This window comes from Bos taurus, chromosome 5, assembly GCF_002263795.3.
Source record: "Bos taurus isolate L1 Dominette 01449 registration number 42190680 breed Hereford chromosome 5, ARS-UCD2.0, whole genome shotgun sequence".
Taxonomy (NCBI): Eukaryota; Metazoa; Chordata; class Mammalia; order Artiodactyla; family Bovidae; genus Bos; species Bos taurus.
Window position 1 is genome coordinate 7,522,267 of NC_037332.1, and position 23,763 is coordinate 7,546,029.

The 23,763-nt window shown below is 37.2% G+C and overlaps 1 protein-coding gene across 7 annotated transcripts in view; it reads left to right on the top strand.

Annotated features, from left to right (window-relative positions):
• The window catches only part of NAV3 (neuron navigator 3), an 893,819-nt gene that overhangs the window by 732,349 nt on the left and 137,707 nt on the right, over positions 1-23,763 (top strand). For all 7 annotated transcript variants that reach the window (XM_059886494.1, XM_059886491.1, XM_059886495.1 and 4 more), the window contains one exon: positions 5,628-5,747. In XM_059886494.1, coding sequence (XP_059742477.1) covers positions 5,628-5,747 — 120 coding nt within the window. The remainder of the gene's footprint in view (positions 1-5,627; positions 5,748-23,763) is intronic.

Sequence of the window (23,763 nt, forward strand, 5' to 3'; positions counted from 1 at the left end):
CTGATACCATCATCCATGTACAAAGAAACAGAGGGTAGTAGTGGGACATCTGATCACACTGAGAACAGAATAACCCCAAAAGAGCCAAACGACGCTGACTAGAATACACACAGGCCCTGTCTGAAGGCAGCAGCTGGAGCTGGGAGGGTTATGACCAGGCAGGGAGAGTCAGGGCTGAAGGTCATTATCTGGAAGGAATGGAGTTTTCTTGTTCCCATGACTTCATTAAACTATCCAGCCACAACTTCCTTCCCAGACAGGGCCCCACTCTGAGGGGAAACTTCCAGAAGGAGAAGCAAACTGAATGGGATGTGGCAATAAAGTGACAATAGAGAAGGTCCAGATCAAAATGAGGGGTGGGGACAGAGTCCAGAAATCTCAGAAAGCTAATTATCGCATTTTAAAACACTACACAAAAATAATAGAGGCAGTTACTATGTGAAGTTAGAAAGGTATCTAGATCAAATTTCTTTTTATTCCAAATAATTGATTTCACATAAAAATAAGCAAGATAAAAATGTCAAAATAAAAACCCCACATAAACCACAAACATATGCAACATGTGCAACTAATAAAGGATGAATATCAATGAGAAAAGAAAAAAACATAGAATCCAATAGAAAAATGGACAAAAGTCATGAACAGACATTTCACAGGCAAAACATAAATGGCCTTTAACAAAGTAAAAATATGATAAACCTGCTTGATAATTTGGAATTTATAAATTAAAGCTAACATGAAAATTCTTAGTCATAAGCAAGTTTACTTTATAAGCAACTTCTTATTCATAAGAAGTTTATTCTGAAAATATTTTCAAAACTCTTGGGCACTGACTAGTAAGGTTTGAATATGTATATGTACCTATTATGACCCAATGATTCCTTTTCTAGATACAGACTTTAGACAAACACTTGCTTGTGAGCACAAGGAATTATGTTTATATAAATGTTCATGGTAGAGTTTTTTGTAACATCAAAAAAACCCTAAAACAGCTCAAAAGTCTGCAGGAGTTAATAAGTAAACCATGTGTGTGTACTCAGTTGTGTCCGACTCTTTGTGACCCCATGGACTGCAACCTGCCGGGTTCCTTTGTTCTTGGAATTTTTCAGGCAATAATACTGGAGTAGGCTGTGATTTCCTACCCCAGGGGATCTTCTCAGCCCAGGGACTGAACCCACATCTCCCGAGTCTCCTGCACTGCAGGTGGATTCTTTAATCACTGCGCTACCTGGGAAGCCCTGTAGTGCTTTTGTGAAGTGAAGCTACACAACTCTAACATGCAAAACACAGTGATACACATCGAGGTAGACGATTTGCAAAAGTTTAATTTTGAATGAAGGAAACAAGTCACAGAAGAATATATATAATATGGTTCAATTTATATAAAGTTCAAATTCATGAGATGCTAAGCAATGTATTTCTAGGAATATATGTCCATGTGGTAAAATCATAAAGACAAATAAAGGAATGCTTAATACAAAATCCAGGACAGTCGATATCTCTGGAAGCGAGGTTTGGAAATGTAGGGTTAGGAAAAGCCTGTATGGTCACTGAAGATTGGAAATATTGTCTTTCTGAATGCAGGTTATGGGTACATGAAAACTGATATTATTTTTTACTTATTATTTAATGTGTACTTTTATACTCTTGCAAAAATATGATATATTTAACTATGATGCTTAACAAATTATGGATTTGCTGTGAAGATAAAGTTGTACATATTTACGTTGATTGAGAAAATGAGATCGAATCACATACAAAAATAAGATTTGAATACTTCTTCCTATTTTAGTGATTTTGAGACATAAAACACAGTGATGCTGATTCACAGGTCTGAGTAGACTATCCTATAATAGTTGAGGCTGCTGAGTGACAAGTAGAAAATCATCTATCTAGATCGTTGACTAGGTGAATGGAGTGTTTTTCCTGTAACTGTATTAGCATACACAGAAAGAGACTTATCTTTGTGGTGAAGGTAATATATGGGCAGTTTATGCTGGATTTGAGGTGCTAATGGGAATTACAAATTATCTGTGCGCAGGAAGCAGTTTGAGATCTCATTCTAGTGCAGGGTGGAGCAGTATGGCCTGGAAATATTAATTAGGAAAACGTACAGCTAAAGAAAATATGCCAAAGTAAGCCATGTTTTTCTGTAACAGAAGGAAGAAAAGAGATAGCAGTGGGATGGAAGAAGAATTAGAAATGCTTTTGGAGACTGTTGGGTTTTTATGTGAACCATCTTAGAGCTTACAGAATTTCAACATGGCTAAAGTTGTCTTAAGACTTTCATGTTTTTAGAGATTCTTCTTTTTTGTCAGTAACCTTCACAAGTTTCCTTTGCAACTTTTTGTTTATACCAGTCTTCCTTATGACTATTACCTGTTAAGCTCAGCTTATGGTTGAGAAGTTTACATATAACATTATAAGGAGATCTTTTTAAAAATTTTACATTTTCTTTCAAAATGATTTCCTAACATTTATGGTTCCCAGATTGTAGCAAATTTTTCTAGGGGAACTATGAAATTCATTTAAAAAAAAATTTAAATCCTTTAGAAAGACTGAAAAGAAGGAAGAATTTTCAAGCAAAAATTTTTAATCAGAAATTTGCTTTACCTGTGCTTTACCCTGTATATAATTGTCAAATAGCAGACTCATGGTTCGACTATGAAAATTCCTTGCCGGCATTCCAGTGCAACAGTGTCTGTAAACAGAGGAGTTAGACATGAATGACTTTTTTGGTACAATTAATACCTGATGTAAACCTATTTAATATTACCTGGAAAATCCAAGGGTCAATGCAAAATGTGTATCCTTTGAAGTGCTTCTTAAAAAGAATGCTTTTTTTCTTAATTCATTGAAATTTTCAAGCATTTTTTTTTCTTTGGAAATTGAATTTTCAAGGCATTTAACCTTTGTCTATAGAACTTACTCTTCTGTAAACATTGAATAATTGAAAGGCTATGTTTCTAATAGAAGTGATCATCCATCTTATTTCTGGTTTACATGCATTGTCATTGTGGATGAAGTGCTGAGATCTGCTGTCATGGTTTCTTCCTACAGTATGGAAGCCTTTCAAATTCAGTTGAACAAACAATATATATTTATTGACCCCAAACTATACACAAAACACTTAAACACTTTTAGATATTTACCATTGAATAAGAGAGACCAATGAGTTATAAAACTTAACACACATTGTTTTTTTTTTTTTTAATTTTATTTTATTTTTAAACTTTGCACTATTGTATTGGGTTTGCCAAACATCGAAATGAATCCATCACAGGCATACATGTGTTCCCCATCCTGAACCCTCCTCCCTCCTCCCTCCCCATACCATCCCTCTGGGTCGTCCCAGTGCACCAGCCCCAAGCATCCAGTATCGTGCATCAAACCTGGACTGACGACTCGTTCCATATATGATATTATACGTATTTCAATGCCATTCTCCCAAATCTTCCCACCCTCTCCCTCTCCCACAGAGTCCAAAAGACTGTTCTATACATCAGTGTCTCTTTTGCTGTCTCATATACAGGGTTATTGTTATCATCTTTCTAAATTCCATATATATGCGTTAGTATACTGTATTGATGTTTTTCTTTCTGGCTTACTTCACTCTGTATAATAGGCTCCAGTTTCATCCATCTCATTAGAACTGATTCAAATGTATTCTTTTTAATGGCTGAGTTTCTTCCTCCTGAAGTTAAATTTAGGATCAACAATGTTGATCTTTTTTTAATAAGTATCTCAGTTATCCTTAGAGAAAATTTATACCATTCTCAAACATTTAAGACAATTTCAAAAAGAGAGTGAATGAGAAAGCTATTTATCTCTAAACACTTTTACTTTATCAGGAATTCCATATATTTCACCTTAAAAAAAAACAATTAAAAATAGAATTGGTTGAGAATGATGTGGAAGTAAGAATAAACAATAAAACATTGACAGCCCAATATGGCAACTGAAAAATTAAAAAGTGCAAAGGACAAATGTCCTTTACTCTTTGTCTCATTTAGTATCATTGTTATAATATAGGAAATTAATGCTCATAATCATGAATTAGTTGTCAAAATAAGTTGTCATGTCTAAAACATTCCCTGTTTAAAACAATATGTCAGTTTTCAGCACATTTTGGAACCAAAATAATCTTTTTCATTGTTTTAATTTTGATGGGATTAAATTATTTGGTTATCAAGAAAATTAACCATGTAGAGTACCTTACAAGGATAATACACTATGACTTATTGTTTGTGTATAAAATTTATATATTTCCTTTTTAACATGTTGGAGAGACTTTGTGAATAACAAGTTGCTATTATAGGATTCTCATTTTAAGAGTTTTATGTATTTTTCCTTCAATTATATAAAATCTATCTTCAGTAAATTTTATTCTTCCCATTTTCATAGGCAGAAATTGAGATATAATTTAAGAAATTTCTTTATGATCTTTCAACTAAAATGGACAGAATTTATTAATCATGTGAGTGATTAGCAAATTTCATAATCCTAGTTTTAACTATTTGAGCAATATTTAATATGATCATGATTAATTTTTTGTTCTAAATAGTGGAATCAACTCAAATTTGTTTAAGCAAATTGAGGACCTGATTATAAGGAAGCAAGGGTACCTCTTAGAACCCAAGAGGTTGTGGAGCTGAAACCAAGTGACCAAATGTGCTTTTGTGCACCTGGGTCATTCTTCCCACTTTGCTGATCAGTTTTCTCTGTGCCTCTTTGCATTTAGTGAAGAGAAATATCCACAGGTCCTGGGTTTTCATTATCATAAACTTTTCACATAGAAAGACTGATGAGCTGTCTTAGTCCCAGTTTTCAAGAAAGAAACATCTGATTAGCCCCACATGGGGTAGGAGATTAACACCCGTTCTAACCCCAATTGCCAAGGAAGCAATGTGACTATGACAAGTCTACCAGCCCTGTTGATGGCAGTGGTCCTGTGATGGCAAAGAAGTAGTTCTTATAGACAGGAAGCGGCAGTGTGGTCCTTCGGTTCAGACAGCTGTGCATGGTGGTTAAGATGATGGTTTCTGAAGCTGACTTTCCAGATTTATTCTCAACACTCCTGTGACTTGGTTGAGTGACTTGGTGTAAATCCTTAGACATGTTGTGCTTATTTTCTTTATCATTGACATGGGGATAATAATGTTATTGCAAGTAAACCATTTAGAACAGTTTCTGGTGACATCTTAAATGTTTAATACATCTTAGTTATTTTATAATAGTGGTCAATTGTGGTATACATTTTATTTATCAAATAAATTAATCAAATTTTAAAATGACTCCTGGGACCTTCAGTTCTTCCAAAATGGTATTTATAAGATGAAATGATCTTGGTTTTATTTTGTTAAGTCTGTTCAAAATATTGATAACAAGGAGAGAAAGAAGGAAAGTTTTATAATAGGCTAGTTGCTTGTTGCAGTAAGGAAGATTAATTTCTTAATAAACTTCAAGAGATTTTCTAATACTTCCTGGTGAGTAGGATATTTATATAGAAAAACTATAATAGAGCATATTTCATAATTACAATATTGAAATTTGTGAACAATATTAAGTTAAATTATACGGATGCAGTCATTCAATTCTCTGTTGATTAATTAGGCTCTTACTTTCAGCTACATGACAGATGGAGGGCTCAACCTGTACACGAGGAGTCTGCACAGAGCCCCAGACACAACAGCGTCCAGGGACGTCATTCAGAGAGGGCTTCACGACGTGGCCGTGGATGCAGACAGGTAATGCCATCAGCGTGCTCAATGGTGAGGAGTGCATGAAGCAGTTTCACAAGTGAGATCCTAGGAATTTACAGTGTAAACCAAATAAGTTTTTATCCTGCTATAATCATTATTTTTGAACATTTTGAAAACTAAGGTGCTTTTGCTTATAAGAATTTTCATTCTATATACTAAAAGGAATTGTGTTGCTGATGAGAATATTTAATAAATTTTAGGTTACATGGTGGAAAATTTTAATATCTACAAAAGCAAAATTATAAATGTAGACTTTTGCTCCTTCCCTGAAAAGAACCCTGGATGGTAAATTCCTTTCAATTCAGATACTCTCAGTTCTACCTGGGGGCTAATGATGTAAAGATTAAAACATAATTCTAATTATGTTGTAAGATGAGCTTGATGCTTTTCTTAAGGGGTTTCTTCAAAGCATACAACTAAACTTTGCTTTAGGCTAACCTCTTTCATATCTCAAATTGCTTAAAGGCTGGTGTGTTTTCATATACTAGTTATTATTTTGATGGGAATTGTTTTGCCAATATTATAAGAATCACTGCTCTTTAAAAATACTGTCTTTCTGAAATGTTGTTGTAAGACATACTCTGACCTGATTTCACCCCCTCTTCACTCAGAATGTTTGATTTCTTAAGAAAGGAGAGATTGCCTATTTCTAGAACTACTGTAGGCACCCCACTCCAGTACTCTTGCCTGGAAAATCCCATGGATGGAGGAGCCTGGTGGGCTGCAGTCCATGGGGTCGCTAGGAGTCGGACACGACTGAGCGACTTCCCTTTCACTTTTCACTTTCATGCATTGGAGAAGGAAATGGCAACCCACTCCAGCATTTTTGCCTGGAGAATCCCTGGGACGGCGGAGCCTGCTGGGCTGCCGTCTATGGGGTCGCACAAAGTCGGACACGACTGAAGTGACTTAGCAGCAGCAGCAGCAGAACTACTGTATATCAATCCCTGGAGTAGTTCTTTAATTCGCTATTTATGAAGGAGACAAAATGTTAAGACCTAATGCGTCCACATTCTGAAATAAGAACTGTGTATAACTCGTGTATTTTAATACAGCCAACTCCTAAGGCTAGACAGTGCATCCTGATCATAGTCTTCAGTTCCTGCTCACTGAGATGCTGCTGATGCTTTAACTCTTGTTGGCCTAGACCATCCTGTGTGAGTGCTAGTCTCCCAGGCTGTATACAAGGTGTCTGTGTGAAGCATGTGCTTACAACAGGCTCATAAAACATTTTATTCACTCTGACCCCCACCTGAACTATTCTTCAACTGTTTTCCCTCATCAACTCTAACTTCAAACACAATGGTCCTCTTTCTGCTTCCAAACTGATGCTTCCTCTGGCTAGAATGCCCTTTTCAGTTTAAATGTTACCTTCTTAACAAAGTGTTTTTAGAGTAACTAAGGTACATTTCATTTCCAGTCACTTTCTTTCTCATTATCTTAAATTATTTTCTTTAGTGTACACATCAATCCTAATTATTTGTTTACACATTTATTTTGTATCTCCCTTACAACAGTGTAAGCACAGGAGTGCAAAACATTTTTGTCGCATTTTTGATATGTTGAGCTTTTAATAAACGCTTTTGGAGTGAACGAAGAAAGGAATGAATACAGCAATACATTCATATAGGCTAGCGATAGGGTCCAGTTAGTTGAAGAAACAAATAAGCCTGGGGAAAGAGACAAGATACTGCAAGGATATTATGTAAGAATGGGAATATACTGTAAGGATATTATATCAGAGCGGGAATGAGTTATGTTGGGAAATAGAAAGTAGTGATTAGAGGGAAAGAAATCCAAAGGGCCACATTTTGAAACTAATGACCTACATATTGTTAGCTGACAGTGGAAAGCATTAAAGGAAGGGAAAAAATTCTGTTGGTCTTTGGGAATGAGATTTATGATAGCAGAACCTAGGAATTATTACAAAGGCAAAGTATTTTGGAGACAAATGAGATAACCACCTCTCTTTACTCCCTTAAGCCTTCAGATTGGGGCCTGGCTGACAAAACTCAGACCAACAGAAAGATGCAGGGCTCCATCTAATAAATTAGAACCAGCAAAAGTCATTATTCTTGAAGTGTGGTACCTGGATCTGCAGCATCAGCATGACTTAGGAACTTTTTAGAAATGCAGATTATCAGCTCCATTGGAGACTTGCTGACTTGGGGTCCAGCAATCAAAGCTTTAATCAGGTGATTCGGATATACACTAAAACTAGTGAACCACTATCTTAAAATTAACCAGTAGAGGCGAGGCCTATGAAAACTAAACACTGAACATAAACATGTAAAAATAAAACAATGACATTTGGAAATATTTACTTTATTAACTGCGCTTTGTCAAGTGGAAGAGACTATTAAAATAACAATGGCATGAATCGTTATTGTATTTTTGACACAAATCTATTGTTGTTGTTGTTCAGTCACTAAGTTGTGTTCAACTCTTTGTGACCCCATGAACTGCAGCACACCAGGCTTTCCTGTCCTTCCCCATCTCCTGGAGCTTGCCCAAACTCAAGTTCATTGAGTTAGTAATGCCATCCAGCCATCTGATCCTCTGTCATCCCCTTCTCCTCTTGCCCTCAATCTTTCCCAGTGTCAGAGTCTTTTCCAGTGAGTCGGCTCTTTGCATCAGGTGGCCAAAGTATTGGAGCTTCAGCTTCAGCATCAGTCCTTCCAATGAATATTCAGGGTTGATTTCCTTTAGAATTGACTGGTTTGATCTCCTTGCTGTTCAAGGGGCTCACAAGAGTCTTTCCAACACCACTGTCCAAAAATATTGATTCTTTAGTGCTTAGTCTTTATGGTCCAACTCTCACATCTGAACATGACTATTGGAAAAACCATAGCTTTAACTATATGGACCTTTGTTGGCAAAGTGATGTCTCTGATTTTTAATATGCAGTCTAGGTTTGTCATGGAGAAGGAAATGGCAATCCACTCCAGGACTATTGCCTGGAAAATCCCATGGACAGAGGAGCCTGGTAGGCTACAGCCCATGGGATCGCAAAGAGTCGGACATGACTGAGCGACTTCACTTTACTTAGGTTTGTCATAACTTTTCTTTCAAGGTTTTCCTGAGGTTTTCAAGGGAGGAACAATGAAATGGTTTGCCAGTCCCTTCTCCAAAAGACCACATGGTGTCAGGCCCTGACTAGCAGGGACTGCAGCCACGCAGCATAGCTGGATTCTATGCCCAGTGCCCTGGTTGTCCCACTGATGGTCTTGGTGAATGTGTAAACTATCGCTGGCCGTCAGGTGTCAGTCAGTGTGTGATCATGAGTAGAGGCAAAGGCCTTGCTAGAGTGGCTGGGAAGGAGGTCCGGAGAAGGCTGGAGTAAATGTTCTTCCAAGGAGCCAGCATATTTTAATTTCATGGCTGCAGTCATCATTTTTTAAATTAGATAATGATGTGTTGTATCTGTCTCTGTTGGATTCAGATCTTGAAAATTATGTAAAAGTTTTTTGAAAGAATTATATAATATGAGGAATGCAAAAGAACTTTTCCCACTTTTATATATTAAACAGCAATATGGTTATAGTGAGAATCCTACTATAGGAATTTCTCTGCTATTGTAGATAAATCTCAAGCTCTTTTAAAGCGTATATTCAGAAAGTGATTCAAGAGGCATATCGTTTTAAAGTGCATCATCTTACATATTAAAGTTGTGAAAGTCCTTGTGTTAACTTCTGTTGTTTCATAAAATTTTCTTAATTCCGATATCTATTCCAAATAGGAGAGACAAGAATGACTAAAGGTACTGAGGAGTCTTTCAGTTTGAAATAAAACCTGCTTAACTTTATTTAATTCGTTGCTCCTTAAATTTTTCTCATCACTGATTTCCCCACCTTTTTCTCTATAATAATTTGCTCATATAATATTTTAAGAAATGCTCATTTAGACTAATCCCTCATTTAGGGGATATGATAGTGCAAGGAGTTGAATCTTTTAACTCCTTGACTTGTAGCTTCCCAGGTACCTTTGTCAAGCTTTTTTTTTTTTTTTTTCTGGATTTTTTAAGTTTAATTTTTATTTTTTATTGAAGTTTTAAAAACAATATTATGACATAATTTGTGATTAGTTCATTTTAGTAAATTGGTAAATGTTAGGACTTGCAATAACTCACTGATAAGAAAGTTTAAAAGCAAAAAAAAAAAATCAACAGTTTTATTACTTTTTCATGTCTTCTGGAAGGTGTATCAGTGAAAAATGCACTTGTATAATGACAAAGTACCCAGCTGCTAGTATGGCGGTGGATTTGAATTGTTTGTGTTGCTGTAGTGATGGTTACAGGCTCCCCTTTGATCAACTTCTGAAGAAAATGTGATGAACTATAGAGAACAGCTGAATTCCTCTTCTCAGCAGATTAAAATGGCCCCAAAAAGAGGAGGGCTTCCAACAGCCACCTGTATTGTGTTTTAAGTATTTTGTTTCTCAAAGATTGCAGTTATATCTGTCCAATACCAGCCCCATTTCCTCAGTAACCTAAGAGAATATTATAGAATGGGACAAATCCTTGTAGACATGCTGGAGGCTCTCTGAGGGCTTCAAAAAATAAATTCATAACAGAATGTGCAGACTATCCATTTGGCTCTGGTTATAATTAGGTCAGTCCTAATTCACATACACTTTAATGGTTTCATTGAGCTTTTAAACGTTAATTTTGGGGAGAGGGTGGGAGATGATTATTTTTTCAACTTACTAATTCCTATTACTGCCCTCACTGGCTTCTGTACTATCACTAATAATATTTGGTTAATAAATATATAATTTTTCCTAAGGGCCTAACATCATAATAGCACCTTGGGTAAAAGTAAAATAAAATAATAAATGTGAAAGACCCTGAGTTTATAGGTCAGAAAGAACAATGTGAACAAAAAATAAAATGATAGGAAAATTGACCAAGTGATAATAGATATGTATATAAAGTGCCTTAGAAGCACCAAAGGAAAATAATTATTTAAACTTGGGAGTATAAGAAAACACTTCCAAAAGCAATATGATTTAAATGGGGCCATAAATAAAACACTGGACATGAACTTGGGCAAACTCCAGGAGATGGTGAGGGACAGGGAGGCCTGGAGTGCTACAGTCCCTGGGCTGCAAAGAGTCAGACATGACTTGGTGACTGAACAACAACAATTACCAGCTGAGCCACAAGGGAAGCCCAGCCTGGAAGTAATCAATGGGAATAAGGGAATGAGAGTGTAGAGGCATGGTAGAGTTTGGTTTAAGGAGTTAAAGAAATCCAGAAGCCGACAGGAGCTAAAGAAGTAAAAACAGATTTCATTAGGAACTATTGCAGTAAGGGAAAGAAGACCTCCATACAGAACTGGGCTCAGTTCAGAAAACAAAAAGAATAAATGGGGTCATAGACAACAGGCAGAATGAGGAGGGTTAGGGAAGAAAGCCTATTGAAAGGAGATAGAGGGTAGGGGGATTGTTGTTAAATCCATTCAGTGAGATGCTTGCTAATGTCTAGGCCATGCCATTTAGGTACTGAGGGTGGAGGATGGACAAGTTGACCAGATATTGAACATGATTATCTGTCAAGGATGGAGGATTCTTTCTACATGGAGAACCCAGCAAGATTTGTAACAAAACTGGACTATGCAGCCCAGCAAGGGGCCAAGGTCAGGGATGAGTTAAGAAGCGACCTCAGAGGACCTTCAATAAAGTTTTGTCAAGGAGAGAGTATTTGTCAGAGCCATTAGTAATGCGATTTTGCTAGTGTCTTGGGGATGTGGGCAAAAGTGGACAGGAGACAATGGATCCAGATGGCTGTTCTGGAGTATTTGGATCTCTCAGTGATAAGAAGCTATTTTACCTATTTTACTTAGTTTTTTTAAAGCAAGAACACATGTTATAATCATTATCTTTTAAAAAGAACATTTGCACAGCAAATATTCAAGAGGGTGATTCAAACATAGGAAGACTGCTTAGGACATAACTGTAAAAGTCCAGGTGAGGGAAGATGAGCACTAACTGAAGAGCAGAAATGGGGCATCATTTGGAGAGAAACTTGGATTTAGCCTGTATATAGTGCTCTGCTCAGACTGCCCTAACCAAGTATCACAGACTGGGTGGCTTAGGCAATAGATGGCTGTGTTCCCACAGTTCCAGAAGCTAAAGTCCTGATTACAGGCTCAGAAAATTCATTCTCTTGGGAGGGCGTTTTTCTGGCTCTCACACAGGCGCCTTCTCACCATGTCCTCACGCGGCCTTTGCTCTGTGCTCTCTTGCAGTGAGAGAGACCTTTAGGGCCTGTTTGTCTTCTGATAGGGACCCCAGTTGAACTGGAATACTCACCCTCCCTTATGACCTTATTTAACCTTAATTATCTCCATAAAGGTGCAATCCCCACCTCAGACACACTGGAGAATGAGGACTCCACCATGCTAACCTGTGTGGAAGGTGATGACATGGACACAATACAGTCCCTAAAACCATGTAACTCCCAGGTTCAGACATTCTATAGGTGCTTGAGTAAAACAGTGAGTATATGTATTACGCACATCATAAGCCCAAATCCTACAGGGATGAGGAGCATCACATGAAAAGAGTGAAGCAGAAGAGACATGGTAACATGACAAGTCCAAGTAGGCATCTGTCCTCAGCTCTTGCAGCGTGCTGCCTGTGGAAATGCACAGCTGTGGAAAGGAGGGCTGAGAATCACCAAGCCATTTGATTTATTATTTCATTTTTAGTTTATATTAGAGTATAGTTGGTTTTTAATGTGTTAGTTTTAGGTACAAAACTACGTGATTCAGTTATACATATATTACATATATCTAGTCTTTTTCAGATTCTTTTCTCATATTGGTTATTACAGCATGCTGAAGAGAGTTCTCTGTGCTGTACAGTACTTCCTGTTGCTTATCTATTTAATATATAGTGGTGCATATATGTTAATCTGAAACTCCTAATTTACCCCTCCCAACATTTCCTTTTTTTGAAAACCATGAAGAAAAATCAAGTGTCTGGACTTTTTTGAGAACTCTCCCAATTTTTAAGTATTGGTAACTATCTTAGCAGATCTGTGAGGCCAACAGATAATTAAAGATACACATACTTTTTAAATGTCACATAATCTTGGAAATCACATAGGAGTTCATAAAAAGCAGGAGACCATGAACATTCTCCTATATGGTCTTGTAAACTTCCTAGGTCCATTTAAGTTTCCTAAAGATATGCACTAGTGGTGATACCTGTGAGGCAGAATGAGAATGCTGCCAGTCATGAGAACTCTGCCCAGCAGGTACAAAGAATTGTAGCAAAACCATCTGAGTTCATTTTTAAGTTTTTTATGTAAGATAGTACCAAAACAAAAAAAAAGTCTGTATCCCAGTCATAGCGTCACTTAGGTGAGACTGTGAGGCTTGTTATGGAAGTAACTGTAATTAATTTTGTTTAAAACACTCTGCAGATCAACATTGTTCAAGCTAAGAGTACATCTGGATCTGTGATGTAGAATGAAAAAACAAGCCTTGAGAATGTACCCTTCATACTTAAAAAAGAGAATAAAGGAAGAGTAGCAATTGAAGAGACAGAGAAATCAACTCTAACACAAAGCAGAGGACAGACTGAGTTAGCTGGTATTCTTGCAACAGAGAGAAGGGGAATAGACACCAATGTCAAATTCCATGGAGATTCGAAGTTAGGGCAAGAAGGTTTGTGAAAAAAATTAAATATAATGTGAAGTTTAACATTTGAGAGCTAAAGTTCTAGATATTACACAAGGCACAAGTCATCACCTAAGTTACTAAAGTAGAATGATCACAGAAGTCAGAATTCAGTTATGTAGATGATTTATTCAGGTGCCTATTAACTCATGATGATGATAGAATGAGTCTCAAAAGAGAGGAAGACAAAGCTCTAGGTACCACTCTTTACTGAATATGAACAAAATCCCTTAAATTTCAATAACAAACATACCTTTTTCTAGCTCTTTTCTGGATTATCTTACATTTCATCTAAGTTCGGTACAGTTGTATCCAGCTGTTTGCGACCCCATGGACTGCAGCATGCCAGGCTCCCCTGTCCATTACCAACTCCCGGAGCTTGCTCATACTCATGTACATAGAGTCGGTGATGCCATCTAACCATCTCATCCTCTGTCATCCCCTTCTCCTCCTGCCCTCAGTCTTTCCCAGCATCAGGGTCTTTTTCCAAGGAGTCGGCTCTTTGCATCAGGTGGGCAAAGTATTGGAGCTTCAGCTTCAGCATCAGTCCTTCCAATGAATATTCAGAACCCTGTGAACAGTAGGAAAAGACATTTCATCTAAACTATACTCTTAAAAGCAGAGCTTCCATGGTGACTCATATGGTAAAGAGTCTGCCCGCAGTGTGAGAGACCTGGGTTCAGTCTCTGGGTTGGGAATGTTCCCTGGAGAAGGAAATGACAACCCACTCCAGTATTCTTGCCTGGAGAATCCCATGGATGGAGGAGCCTGGTGGGCTACAGACCACAGGGTTGCAAACAGTCAGAAACGACTAACACACTATATTCTTAACAGCAGTGATTGTTTATTTCAATTATAAGCTAAACAATTTATTCATCTTTTTCCTTATTTTTGCCTGTTAAATCATGACTTTTTATAAAAAATATAAAAGCATCATCTATAATAGAAATTATTATTTTTGTATTGTATTAAAGGAGAGCCTGATTTCATTTGTGATACTATAATTCAGAAACTAAAATCACAACTGATGGACAAATTTACAAAATGCATTAAGGACTATCATGATATTACATGCCTGTCAGATTGTCAGTCATTCTAACTTATTGTATTGAGGGAAGTCTAGTGCCAAATACTGAGTCCCCTACTAGAAGGAGAAATCTGTTTTTCCACCCTCTTAGGTTTAGTGGTTGGCGGCCTGCAGATTGCACCGACTGAAAAGCAGGAGCCTCATTCCTACCCACATACGTATGCAGAAGACCACAGAGAGATGTGACTCAGGGAGATGATTGGAACTGAGACCTCTGCATAGGGAAGTAGGGATTGGAAATGGGACCTCTGCATAGGGAAGTGGGGACTAGGAAAAGGATACCTATGGGAAAACAAATGAGTTTTAGGAACAGTCAGTGGGACTGTAGAAGAGGAGATGGGAGATGTGATAGTTGTGTGACATAGTCTATTTAGGCATTCTCTTATTCAGCACCATCTGTCTCTGGTGATAGGAGTCAGTCCTGACTGATTGTGAAGCTCCCTGGGATGAGATTGATGACAGTCTCTCTCTCTTTGGGGGAGACTCTTTTAGGCAGATGAGGGGACTTCAAAAGAAAGAAAAAGCTCTTCACAGTGGTATATTTTGGATGCCTTCATAGTTTTCATCAATGTGTAGAAAACTGCACTGCCTTTGCAAAGGACTCATGGAAGGGTCTTATAAAATCAGAAGGGGCTGTCATTTCTAAGGGGCAGAGGCCTTTGGTATTTTTATGGCTTCTGCAAACAAGATTCACAAAAGCAACAGAGATTTCTCCTAAGCCGCCAAGCAAATGTCTCCAGAGTCTGGACTCATGATGCTTGTCACTAATTTATGTACATTTCAACAGTTCCTTCTATTCTCTGTTGATTCATTCCCACATAATCACAGATTTGGTATATTCCCATATCTTAAGTATTTCCTTCATTAACTTACTGGTTTTCCACAGTAATTAAAAACAAACACAAAAAAGATTAATAGGCTGTGATGAAATAGATAAAAGTAAATGTAATTATTTCATTTATAGTTGAATGGCCTGTCATTTTCCCTCCTTTCTTTAAGTAGGGAGAGACCGATGCAAAACACTGGAGAAGTAGAAAAATTTTTATTTGCCTCCTCAACTTTCCTTTGGTACCTTGCTCATCTATGCAGGCTTACAAACTGCTGCTAACTTCTCTCCTGTGTCCTGATTCTCAGCATTACCTGACCTCATTGTGAATAAACTTATAAACTTTAAAGACTTTTAAGTAATATCCCTCATAGAATTAATTCACACTGTATACATGTATTGAGAACCTGCTCTCTGTCAAACTCTGTACTCAATCCTGGGGGACCCTGTACTCAAAGGTCTTACACTAGAAGAGCTTTTTGGCTGGCTTAATCAAGCCTTAAAAGCCACTGAGATTCAAAGGATACTTGGACAGCATGACTAGCCCAAGTTGTTTTGATTGACATACCTTTTAATATATTTTAAAACAGATACCGTGTGGCTGTAAATGTCACCACCCTTTTTAAGACTGCCCCTGATATTAAACTTGGCCATGGCTCACCTTTGTCATTATATTAGAATTAATCTCCCAATAGAGGATATGGTCCCCAATACTCTTACTTCTGCAGTAGTTTTAACTTATCTCCTGCAGAAACAATTTACTAATAAATCTTTTGAAGATGGTGATGATGATGTTCAAGACAAAGAGGGGACATGCTTTATTATAGTAAAATAGCCATATTATATATTATCTGTCTATATTGAGGATCTAGTATTATAGCCCACATACCATATTATTTAAGTACATTATTATATTTTATCTTTATAGCACCCCTATGAAGTGGAATTTTTATACTGTCATTATTATAAGTGAGGCAGACAGTTCTTTGATCAAGTCACATGCTTATAGACACTTTGTTAATGAATGGTTGTTGTTACTCAGTCTCTCAGTTGTGTCACAACTCCTTGCAATCCCATGGACTGTGGCACACTAGGCTTCCATGTCCTTCACCATCTCCTGGAGCTTGCTCAAACTCAAATCCATTGAGTCAGTGATGCCATCCAACCATCTTGTCCTCTGTCGTCCCCTTCTCCTCATGCCTTCAATCTTTCCCAGCATCAGATCTTTTCTAATGAATCAGCTCTTCACATCAGGTGGCCAAAGCATTGGAGCTTCAGCTTCAGCATCAGTCCTTCCAATGAATATGCAGAGTTGGTTTCCCTTAGGATTGACTGGTTTGATCTTGCTATCAAGGGACTCTCAAGAGTCTTCTCCAACACCACAGTTCAAAAGCATCAGTTCTTTGGCGCTCAGCCTTCTTTATGGTCCAATTCTCATATCTGTACATGACTACTGGAAAAATCATCTTGGAGAACGGAAAGGCTACCCACTCAAGTATTTTGGCATGGAGAATTCCGTGGGGTTGCAAAGAGTCAGACACGATTATCACTTCACTTCACTGGAAAAACCATAGTTTTGACCATACAGATCTTTATGGGTGAGGTAATGTCTCTGCTTTTTAATATGCTGTCTAGGTTTGTCATAGCTTTTCTTCCAAGGAGCAAGTGTCTTTTAATGGCTGCAGTCACCATCTGCAGTGATTTTGGAGCCCCAAAAATAAAGTCTATCACTATCTCCATTGTTTCCCCATCTATTTGCCATGAAATGATGGGACTGTATGCCATGATCTTTGTTTTATAAAGTTGAGTTTTAAGCCGGCTTTTTCATTCTTCTCTTTCACCTTCATCAAGAGGCTCTTTAGTTCCTCTTAGTTTTTTGCCATAAGGGTGGTGTCATCTGCGTATCTGAGGTTATTGATATTTGTCCTGGCAATCTTGATTCCGTTTTGTGCTTTGCATTTCTCATGATGCACTCTACATATAAGTTGAATATGCATATAAGTTAAATAATCAGGGTGACTATATACAGCCTTCATGTACTTCTTTCCCAATTTGGAACCAGTCCTTGTTCCATGTCCTGCTCTAACTATTGCTTCTTAGCCTGCATACAGATTTCTCAGGATGCAGGAAAAGTGGTCTAGTATTTCTACTTCTTGAAAAATTTTCCACAGTTTGTTGTGATCCACACAGTCAAAGGCTATAGCATAGTCAATGAAGCAGAAGTAGATGTTTTTCTAGAATTCTTTTGCTTTCTGTATGATCTAATGGATGCTGGAAATTTGATCTCCAGTTCCTCTGGCTTTTCTAAATCCAGCTTGAAAATCTAAAAGTTCTCAGTTCATATACTGTTGAAGCCTGGCTTGGAGAATTTTGAGCATTACTTTGCTAGCATGTGAAATGAGTGCAATTGTATGATGTTTGAACATTCTTTGGTATTGCCCTTCTTTTGGGATTAGAATGAAAACTGACCTTTTCCAATCCTATGGCCACTACTGAGTTTTCCAAATTTGCTGGCTTATTGAGTGCAGCACTTTCACAGCATCATCTTTTAGGATTAGTTCTTCTGTGTATTCCTGCCACCTCTTTTTAATCTCTTCTGCTTCTGTTAGGTCCATACCGTTTCTGTCCTTTATTGAGCCCATCTTTGCGTGAAACGCTCCCTTGGTGTCTCTAGTTCTCTTGGAGATCGCTATTTTCCTATCCTGTTGTCTCCTCTACTCGCTTGCATTTTTCACTGTGGAAGGCTTTCTTATCTCTCCTTGCTGTTCTTTGGAACTTTGCATTCAGATGGGTGTATCTTTCATTTTTTCCTTTGCCTTTCGCTTCTCTTCTAATAAATGATAGTGGCTGGATTTGAATCCAGTTCCTGTACTCTTACAGTTATTCATAAATTAATAATTTAGATAAGGTTTTTATCATGACTGGATAACATTATCTGATTTTTTAAATTATTTAGCCATCCTTTTTGGTCTAGACATACTGTGAAATACGAATAGATCTTTGTTTTCAACTTTATAAGTGATGGTACGTTCCTTCAGTACATGTAATCATTTTCTATTTCTACTGAAGATTGCCAATAAATGTAAAAACACAACTGACGGTGGAGAAGGAAATGGCACCCCACCCCAGTACTTCTGCCTGGAAAGTTCCATGGATGGAAGAGCCTGGTAGGCTACAGTCCATGGGATCGCAAAGAGTCAGACACGGCTGAGCTGTTTCACTTTTTTTCTTTCTATAGTTCCTTTTGGAGAAGGAAATGGCAACCCACTCCAGTGTTCTTGCCTGGAGAATCCCATGGACAGAGGGGCCTGGTGGGCTACAGTCTATGGGGTTGCAGAGTCGGACACAACTAAACAACTAACACACACACACACACACACACACACACACACACACACCTGACAGAACAATATTTCCACATGCATTAGAGCTTCTAGAAGGCTGATAGTTTGTTAATATTGGTAACAATTCAGCAGTGTCTTGCTTCTTTTTATACGTCAGTCTATCATAATCTTGAAATCTAATGTCTGTTGAAATATCTGTTTCTAACAGGCTCATGAGGTACTAGAAATGGAAGGAAAGAAATACGATTCATCTTATATGTAGGAAAAAAAACTAAAAGAGTACTTATATAAGGGGAAAAACAATGTGGGCCTTTTATATGATTTTTTCCCAATAAAACAGGAGAGTTATCACTGAATTTAATTGTTTAATTTAAGAGTTGCATCTATACATGAAACAGTTATTTTTATTTCCCCTTCAAGGGCTGTGGATGAATTCTTTTTTTTATATAGGCTAACTAATAGGGTGAGACATTCAACTTGGGATCATTAAACTGAGGGTTCCCAGCTGGCAGCTGATACTATAAATTCTGTATCCTCTTTCCAGTTGCACTGAGTGAGTGGTGTGGACAGATTTATTAGTGTCCTATGTGCTCTGTCTATATTCCTTTTCTTTACTTGATTTAATTTGTCTTTGAAATGGTTAAAGTTATTCACAGTGAGCTGGGATTTTTTTAAGCATCAAGAGAGCTTCCATATGTTTTTTTTAGATAAGTTGCAAATGAAAGTGCTTTCATTACAAATGAGTGCTTATTTTCTGAATTAAATAGTTATTTTGTTATTGTAAAGCTTTCCTGTGATTATTGAGGGAAGTTTACAGAATAAATAAAAGTATAAAAAAGATTCTAAAAATAATTCATAATCCTCCAACCCCCAAAACAACCAAGAATACTGCTTTGATACATTTCCTCTTAGACTTGCTAATCACTCTGCTTATACAGTTTGTGCTGTTGCATCCATATGATAGATGATACTTGCTTTACCCACTTATATAAGGAACCTACCCAATAGCATTAAATATTTTTTAAACTATGCCTTTTAATGTTTGCATGCTCCTCTATCACATGGGATAAACCTTATCCAAGGAGTTTGTGAAAGTAATTCTTATACATATACACATGCTGGAATCAGCTGTTCCATGTCTTTGCTTAGACCTGGAATTCCAAACTCAAACCTTATACCTCCTTCATAATTCTTGCTTGTTCTCTGAGACTCACTTCAGTTGTTATTTATTCTGTGAACTTTCCTTAAAACCTTAATAGGCTCAGTGTTTCTCCTCGGTGTACTGGGTGTACTTCAATCTTACAATTCACCACATTATTTTGAATGCTCTTTTTATGTGTCTGTCTCCCCCAGAAGCCTATGCTGTATCTTAGGACAGGGGCTGTGCCCTATTCGTTCCCTTATTCCGAGTTTCAAATGCAGTTTTTGTCTATGTATATCTATTTTTCTGAAATCCCATTTCATCTTGTATATCCTTATATTATATAATACTCTCCACATGGTATCACAAATATTTTTCCATGTCTTATCTGACTTTATATTCTCAGTATCTAGCACAGAGCCTGATACACTGTTAGTACTCAATTAGTGTTTTCTTAAATGAATGAATGAAATATTTTTTTTATGGAGACTTTGTTTGAAAACTGTAGGTAGAAAAGGATGAATGTAGATAATAATGTTAACATTGAAGACATTATGGAAGAGTTTATTATGTATGATATGTCTTTGAAAGTCATTATTATCCAGAATACTACTATTCACTTCTTTTCTTAAAATTGAGATAAGACTGACATATAACATTGTGTAAATTTAAGGTGTAAAATGTATTGATTTAACTCTAACTGGTGATCATTTAAAAATATTTTGGCCAAAACACTCAAACCACAAATTTATTTTTCAATTGAAGTATAGTTCCTGTATAATGTTATATAAGTTATTATATGTTATAGGCATATAGGGTAGTGATTTGCAAATCTTAAAGGTTATATTCCATTTATAGTTATTATATATATATTGGCTATATTCCTTATTTTGTATGGTATATCCCTGTAGTTGATTTTATACCTAATAGTTTGTACATCTTACTTAAATAGTGAGGTATATTACTAGGATATCTAATGACAATTTTCATGAGAAATTCTGCTTTAAGTATGTCTTGATTGCATCTAAAACAATGCAGAACTCATCTGAGTTTAGAAAATTCATTGAATAAAGCTGTAGACTTCTAATATTTGCTGTTTATGTAATTTATATTAATATTTCTAGGGGAAAACCATAACTATATGTTCATAGACCTTTCAACATTTCTTAAGGTTTTCACATGCTTCATCTTTTGATTTACTCCTTGATACTAATTCTGTGAAATTAAAAAAAATATTATAAAGCCTTACTCTGCAAATAAAAATAGGAAAGCTCAATAAATTTAACTGTACTCCCAATTATTAAATGTCACAATCAGAACTGAACTCAGCTTGATTCTTATCTAAGACCAGGGATCAGCAAAATTTTTCTGGTAAGGGTCAGTTAGTAAATATTATAGACTTTTCACATTAAGAAACAAAATCAAGAAATTATTCATGTGCTTAGATAACAGAGAAAAACAATTGCCACAAATGTTTCCAACCATGTAAAAATGTAAAGAGCATTCTTAGCTCATGGGGTCTACAACTTGGATTTGGGTCATAATCATGATTTGGTGATTCCTCTTCTGTCTGTTCTTTAGGCTTGACATTTTTCTCTGTATTAGTTATCTGGGGTTGCTGTAACAGACTCCCACAAAGTGGGCACCTTAAACAATGGAAACGCAATGTCATGGTTCTGGAGGACAGGAGGAGGACATGCAGGTGTCTGCAGGTGTGGCTCCTGCTGAGGCCCGGGAGAGGAAGACCTGTTCTTGTCCCTCTCTGCCTGCATAGATGGCTGTCTTCTCTTTATGTCTTCATGCTGTCTTGCTCTGTGTGTATGTATCCACATGGCCCCTCTTATAGTCACATAGAGAGTCATATTGGATTATGCCCACCCTAAGGACCTCACCTTAACTTAATCACCTCTGGGAAGACGATACCTTCAAAAAGGTCCCGTTCTGACATGCTGGGGTTTAGGACTCTGCCATGTGATTTGGGGCTGGGTAAGGATGGTGGCAATGGCACCCCACTCCAGTACTCTTGCCTAGAAAATCCCATGGATGGAGGAGCCTGGTAGGCTGCAGTCCATGAGGTCGCTGAGAGTCGGACACGACTGAGTGACTTCATTTTCACTTTTCACTTTCATGCCTTGGAGAAGGAAATGGCAGCCCACTCCAGTGTTCTTGCCTGGAGAATCCCAGGGACAGAGGAGCCTGGTTGGAGGCCGTCTATGGGGTCGCACAGAGTCGGACACGACTGAAGCGACTTAGCAGCAGCAGCAGCAGCAGAAAGATGGTGGCACTCTGTTCAGCTGTAACATTCTCCTTCTCTTTGTATGACGTCAAACTCAATAACTACCAGGAGGTAAAGTAACAGATATGAGAGTTGTATCTTATTCTTTCTGTCCTTCTAAATATCAAGCCATAGCTTCTCTGTTAGTAACTCTACAGGGTGATAATAGAAAAATAGAACTAAACCAAGAAAATGGAAAGATGACCCTATAAGACTTGCTACTTCAACCCTACAAAACACCTGGAAGAAAATGTGGCATCATATCAATCATCTATTTACCATTTTAAGAAACAGGCAGCAATATTTAGAAAAATCTAATTATAAGCAAAATTACTAATTTTCATCATATTTCTAACAAATATTCTTCTGGCTAACATCCTTAACTCTGCGATTCCCTAAAAATATCAAGAATAATACACAAATCATACCCATCTGTGTCCAACAGCAGGCAGCATTGACTCTAAAATAAAACTGTCATTTGAAGTCCCCAGCTGTGAATGTGCCTTGTCCTTAAGAAGTATCATACCTTTTTGTAACTGGAGTTGTCACAGCATGCAGAGCTGAGATGCCATTGAGTCAAACAGCCGGGGCAAGGATGGATTAGCACAGGGATTCTAAAGAGGTGTTTTTTTTTTTCCTTTTTAAGGCTTAAATGAAAAGACTGTGTGAGGTTCTTAGATATAAAAGCTTAGATTTGTAGCTTACATACCTGAAACTGGAAAAATTAGTCCATAGTCATCAATTTTGAAAGAAACATGCTTTAAAATAGAGCATGGTGTTCTGTCTCTTTGAAATCTTATTAGGCTGCCATTGGATCTGTGCATTATTCTCAGAACTGATGACATTTTTATCAGCAAAAAGAGGCAATATACTTTGGTATGTGTGGTTTGATATTCAGCTCTTATTCCTGCTCCATCATCCCAAGTCTGCTTTAATAGGACAGTTGTAATCTTTTACAGTGCCAAGCACAATTCTCTTTCCTTCTCATCACAGAAAAAAAATTGTTAATTAAAAAAAAAATTTCCCATCTTTAAAAGTAAGAAAACAAACATAAGACTTCTTTACTTACCTAGAACATGACTAATATCTGGTACACTGATCATACCTCTAGAATAGAAGCATACAGAAACATCTTCAAAGAGAACACTGGAGAACTGATTAGGGCTGTCTACTGAATGGAGTTTCTATCACATCTATGCAGCATAATTGATATTTGCTCCCTTTTCCCTGCGTATGGCAGTAGAGAAGTGGAAGGGGACTTAACATTGTTTAATTATAGGTGAGATGCCATGCCACGCGACCTGTATTCATAACCGAAGTGCTGTATTCTGCATTTTGCAAATGAGGCAACCAAAGCAGGGAGAGTGAGTGCATTTACCATACCAAATGCATTTTGTTTATATTTCAGTACCATATGAACATGATCCTTCCCCTCTCTCTCACACATGCACACATTCTGTTGACTGCCAGATCTCAAACTATATCCACATGCCTGGGCCTTCTTGACTGATATTCCAGTTTAGAGATTGGATATAGTTAAGATTTTTCTAACTTAAAGTGTCTCTTGCCTAGTGGGTACTCATGTGGTGTGGGTTAAAGTATAACAGTACAAAGAACCAGTGGGAAGCAGAAAAGACGAGTGT